The sequence below is a fragment of the Nanorana parkeri genome, unplaced genomic scaffold (genome assembly GCF_000935625.1).
Source record: "Nanorana parkeri isolate BGI_ZX_2015 unplaced genomic scaffold, ASM93562v1 scaffold280, whole genome shotgun sequence".
NCBI lineage: Eukaryota > Metazoa > Chordata > Amphibia > Anura > Dicroglossidae > Nanorana > Nanorana parkeri.
Genome location: NW_017306548.1, coordinates 1334697 through 1340879, shown reverse-complemented (window position 1 = coordinate 1340879; position 6183 = coordinate 1334697). Strand labels below are relative to the sequence as shown.

The 6183-nt window shown below is 42.1% G+C and overlaps 1 protein-coding gene across 1 annotated transcript in view; it reads left to right on the top strand.

Annotated features, from left to right (window-relative positions):
* Nucleotides 1-6183, top strand: part of TANGO6 (transport and golgi organization 6 homolog) — a 55725-nt gene that overhangs the window by 31535 nt on the left and 18007 nt on the right. Inside the window, exons 16-17 of the mRNA XM_018557332.1 lie at nucleotides 5145-5296; nucleotides 5406-5519. Coding sequence (XP_018412834.1) covers nucleotides 5145-5296; nucleotides 5406-5519 — 266 coding nt within the window. The remainder of the gene's footprint in view (nucleotides 1-5144; nucleotides 5297-5405; nucleotides 5520-6183) is intronic.

Here is a 6183-nt window from a genome sequence, read left to right as displayed (position 1 = left end):
GTGCTAGGGGAAAGGGGGGGAGTCAGTCACAGTTTTGCATGGGATTGGGTGGGCTCACACCAAGCCTTTGCACATCACTGGCATACACAAACACAAGGTCATTAACATTTTAACACTAGCTGGTAAAACATTCACATTCAGCCGACTACAAACCATACACACAAAACATCTGAAAAATATTGTTTTCTTTAACAGATCCTTCCGGAATTATAATTCACTCTCTGCTATATGTATCACTATAAGAAACTGAGTCAATAAGCTGCAGACGGGGATATTTTGCCCTTGTCTCGGATGTCACATGACCCGGTGTCTTGTTCAGATCTGAATGTAAACTCAGCATTTCCCAGGTGTCATGGTGTCCGCCTCTCCCAGGATTTACAGGGCTTCCCTGCGTGTTTCATCCTGTGTGTTCCACATCCACTAATAGAGGAAAAGTCAGTCTGAAAGGAAATCTTTTGTCTTTTAATCACTTAACTACCTGAGCACATTTGGCTTTTTAGTGCTGCATCCGTTTAACCATTAATAACCTTTTTATGTTTTGTCATCACCTGAAATAGACATTTTTTCTGATGCTTTCTGTAATAAAAGAAACGTCTGTCTCTATTTTTTCTGAGATATTGAGGAAGCAAATGGAGTAAAAAATAAAAACATAATTGTGCATTTTTTCTCCCTAGTAACATTTACACCAGTAGCATATTGTTATTATACAAATACACAAGGCTTGAGAAATTTTAGGCTGGTTTACCTGTCAGTCAAAAATGTCATCAGTCAACATGACCGGACTATAGCCTTGCAATTTATGTTAACATTTTTTGGGGGACAGATGGAGCTTTCTTTTGGTGTTATATAATGACCACTGGGGGGTTTTCCCTACATTATGTTATAAAGCATTTATTATTACCTTATATTTTTGGTAAAATATAAATGACAGGGCCTTGTCGGGTAAATAGACACCAAACATGTCAAGCTTTAAAACTGCGCGTGCCCGCAAAATTGCCAAAAATTGACCACACCAAAAATTGGCCATAGGCGATGCTTTAAATGCTTTTACTCCTCATCAGTTTAGTGTAGAGCTGCAGCTAACAATTATTTTCAAAATCGATTAGTTAGCCGATTATTAAGTTCGATTAATCGGTTAATCGGATACAAAATAAAATACATTTAAAAAAATGGCTCCAGTGATGGGACTACTAGTTTGTATTCAGTGTACTCCATCACAGGAGCAAGCTTGGAACGGTGGAAGTAAAAAAGAAAACAAAAGTGTGGTGTGCAATATAGTGAAATAAAAAGTGTAAAATTATACAGCAATGAATGCAGAATGGCACCGGCTGTAGAGGACTACAAAACCCAGCAATACATTATACAGCACAATGCAGAATACCACCAGCTATAGAGGCATACAACAAATCCCAGCAATAGTACATTATAGCTGGGGGTATTCTGCATTGCGCTGTATAATGTACTATTGCTGGGTTTTGTAGTCCTCTATAGCTAGTGCTATTCGGCATTGCACCACTGTATAATGTACTATTGCTGGGATTTGTTGTACTCCTCTATAGCTGGTGGTATTCTGCATTGCGCTCTATCATTTTGGGGATGCCCTTGCTGCAACTGATTGGGCTAGGGGAAAGGGGGGGAGTCAGTCACAGTTTTGCATGGGATTGGGTGGGCTCACACCAAGCCTTTGCACATCACTGGCATACACAAACACAAGGTCATTAACATTTTAACACTAGCTGGTAAAACATTCACATTCAGCCGACTACAAACCATACACACAAAACATCTGAAAAATATTGTTTTCTTTAACAGATCCTTCCGGAATTATAATTCACTCTCTGCTTTGTGCTAGGGGAAAGGGGGGGAGTCAGTCACAGTTTTGCATGGGATTGGGTGGGCTCACACCAAGCCTTTGCACATCACTGGCATACACAAACACAAGGTCATTAACATTTTAACACTAGCTGGTAAAACATTCACATTCAGCCGACTACAAACCATACACACAAAACATCTGAAAAATATTGTTTTCTTTAACAGATCCTTCCGGAATTATAATTCACTCTCTGCTATATGTATCACTATAAGAAACTGAGTCAATAAGCTGCAGACGGGGATATTTTGCCCTTGTCTCGGATGTCACATGACCCGGTGTCTTGTTCAGATCTGAATGTAAACTCAGCATTTCCCAGGTGTCATGGTGTCCGCCTCTCCCAGGATTTACAGGGCTTCCCTGCGTGTTTCATCCTGTGTGTTCCACATCCACTAATAGAGGAAAAGTCAGTCTGAAAGGAAATCTTTTGTCTTTTAATCACTTAACTACCTGAGCACATTTGGCTTTTTAGTGCTGCATCCGTTTAACCATTAATAACCTTTTTATGTTTTGTCATCACCTGAAATAGACATTTTTTCTGATGCTTTCTGTAATAAAAGAAACGTCTGTCTCTATTTTTTCTGAGATATTGAGGAAGCAAATGGAGTAAAAAATAAAAACATAATTGTGCATTTTTTCTCCCTAGTAACATTTACACCAGTAGCATATTGTTATTATACAAATACACAAGGCTTGAGAAATTTTAGGCTGGTTTACCTGTCAGTCAAAAATGTCATCAGTCAACATGACCGGACTATAGCCTTGCAATTTATGTTAACATTTTTTGGGGGACAGATGGAGCTTTCTTTTGGTGTTATATAATGACCACTGGGGGGTTTTCCCTACATTATGTTATAAAGCATTTATTATTACCTTATATTTTTGGTAAAATATAAATGACAGGGCCTTGTCGGGTAAATAGACACCAAACATGTCAAGCTTTAAAACTGCGCGTGCCCGCAAAATTGCCAAAAATTGACCACACCAAAAATTGGCCATAGGCGATGCTTTAAATGCTTTTACTCCTCATCAGTTTAGTGTAGAGCTGCAGCTAACAATTATTTTCAAAATCGATTAGTTAGCCGATTATTAAGTTCGATTAATCGGTTAATCGGATACAAAATAAAATACATTTAAAAAAATGGCTCCAGTGATGGGACTACTAGTTTGTATTCAGTGTACTCCATCACAGGAGCAAGCTTGGAACGGTGGAAGTAAAAAAGAAAACAAAAGTGTGGTGTGCAATATAGTGAAATAAAAAGTGTAAAATTATACAGCAATGAATGCAGAATGGCACCGGCTGTAGAGGACTACAAAACCCAGCAATACATTATACAGCACAATGCAGAATACCACCAGCTATAGAGGCATACAACAAATCCCAGCAATAGTACATTATAGCTGGGGGTATTCTGCATTGCGCTGTATAATGTACTATTGCTGGGTTTTGTAGTCCTCTATAGCTAGTGCTATTCGGCATTGCACCACTGTATAATGTACTATTGCTGGGATTTGTTGTACTCCTCTATAGCTGGTGGTATTCTGCATTGCGCTCTATAATGCATTATTGCTGGGATTTGTAGTCCTCTATACAGCGCAATGCAGAATACCACCAGCTATAGAGTACAACAAATCCCAGCAATAGTACACTATACATACAGTGTATAATGTATTGCTGGGATTTGTATTCATATGTATAATATACAGCACAATGTACCATCATCTATAGAGGAATACAAATCCCAGCAATACATTATGGAGCACCACGTGTGGGAAAGTGTAGGCTTACCTGTCTATCGGCGGCTGTCATCCCCCCACACCTGCTCCTCCTTACTACTTCTCCCCACGTCCCTGTGCGATCGTGGATGTGGGCGGTGAACGTGAGGCGGGGAGGAGATACGGCGTGTGGAGCGTGGATGCGGGCGGGTCTGGCAGTGGCGAACGTGAGGTGGGGAGCAGGTGCGGCGCGCAGCGTGTGTGGAGCCGTAAAGAGGGCCAACCAATCAGAAGCCGATTAATCGATGATTAAAAAAGTTGACAACTTTTTCAATAATCGATTATAATCGATTATGTCGATTAGTTGTTGCAGCCCTAGTTTAGTGTTATCAGTGATTAATGGCCCTAAAACGCGTCACAAACGCAGCGCGTTTGCAGAAACGCATGCAGATCTGGTCCGCACATGGTGTGACAGGGCCCTGAGGCCTTAAGGCCATATTTGTGCAGTGAGTCAATGCTCATTGCTGTGATGCAGTCCTATTTAAAAAAAAAAAAAAGAATAAGTTGCCAATTCATCACAACAGACCTCACTACACACAACACAAAGACAAATATGGTTCATATTTCTGTCTTCTTGATTTTATTATTATATTATCTTTTGTTAAGTCATCCCGGATACTTGGACAATTTCTCCGTCATGTTTGCACATTAGAATGTGAATTAGCAAGTAGAAGACAATTGCTGGAGGATATGTGGGTGAAGATGAGGCTTTGATGGTGGTGGGAGTAACATCCTGGGTGTCAGAATAATAGATTCTTATGGTGACTCTTCGTTACTCAGCGAGGTGTGTGGCTGGTTCTGGCAGGTCCACAGGCTACAGACTGACATGCTATAACAAAGCTCCACTTAAAAAGAGAGAGAAAATTGGACTGTGATGGTCATCGCCTGGCGGTTAAACCTCTTTGTGTGCAGAGAGACATGGGTTCTGTTCTGTTTTTCATGCATTTAGCCTAATAAACTGAGTTCTGGAAGCTGCCCCCGAAAAGCTAGGTAGAGGGCAAAGGACTAGTCACCTGTGGTCTCCCTGCAGCTGATATTTTCCCTATAACTGACTTACCATGCCTTGTTCTGCATTGTGTCTCTGTGTGGCCATCTTAGTAGAGGCAGGGTTTTGATGTCAGAGCCTCCAGCAAGGAGAACAGTGAGCAGCACACTAGTGACATCACCAAATCTCACTCCAGATCTCCGGAGACTGGCAGTCAGAGGCAGCAGTGACTGAGATCTCACACTGAACACATACATCTATGACACCAGGCAAAGGAGTGTGCAGGCACCCTCATATACCAGGTAGAGCACTGCTATTTTTCAGGAGGGATTCAGAACAGAGGTATGTTTCTCAGGGCACTGCTTAGGCACAATTATCATTTCTAGATGTTATCTATAGCATAGCAAAGGGGTAGCTAAACTTTGGCCCTCCAGCTTTTGCAAAACTTCAAATCCCTTGATGCATATGCCCTTTTTTTATATATAACAAAATAATTCTATTTGTCTGCAGGAGACATGATCATCCCCCACAAGGATGCCTTATTTCATGCTTTCCTGAGGGGATCCCGGGATTCAGACAGTTCCCTGAGGGCCAGCAGCCTTTCTAATCTGGGTGAGCTGTGCAAGCAGCTCCAGTTTTCTCTGGGCTCCGTTGTCTATGAGGTAAATCTTTCTTTTCTAACCTAATCGGTCTTCTGTAATCATCTGATGCCCTCACAGAATGGCTGCGTTCAGGTCACAGATGCTGAGAACTTGGTTTTCTTTATTTCAGGTGAGCTCCTGTTTATCAGCGCTGGTACGTACTGATCCAGAGGCTGAGGTGCGCAGGGCTGCTATTCATGTGGTGGTGCTACTTCTTAGAGGACTAAGCTCACGGGCCACAGAGGTAAGTGCGCCTGTATATATGGCCACCAACTACTGATCAGTCGCTTTTCAAGAAGACCTCTTTGAAGCTTATCTAAGTTAAAAAAAAATATTTCCCACTTCACACCTCCTGTTACCTAATCTATAGATTTTAGTTAAAAAGTAACTACTTTAAAGCTCCAATTACTTACCTAAAACTCTGGTGAAGTGACACCCCAGGTCTTTATTCTGTTCTGTGGAGTAGGAGTGTCTGGTTTGCAGTGCTAGCATCACTTCCTGGTGACATTGATGCTACCTAGGGATGCACCAATACTGGTATTTCGGTACAAGTACCCATATATTTTTTTTTTCGGTACTCGCCGACACCGAATACCGATATTAAGGAAGCCAGGCGGCCTTTAAAGACTCGCCACTTGGCTTCCTGGTTAGCAGGGAAGCCGTCCCCATGCTTCTTGTTCCTAGGTGACGAGAAAACATGGAGCCGGCTTTCTGGGCAACCAGGAAGCCAGGCGCCGTGTAATGACGCAGCACTCGGCTTCCCGATTGGCTAGCTTCCCGACCAATCAGGAAGCCTGGCAGCGAGTCACTAGGTGATGAGAAAGCATAGACCTGGCTTTCTGGCCAATCAGTAAGCCGAGCGCTGTGTAATGACGCGGCGTCATTACACGGCGCTCGGCTTACTGATT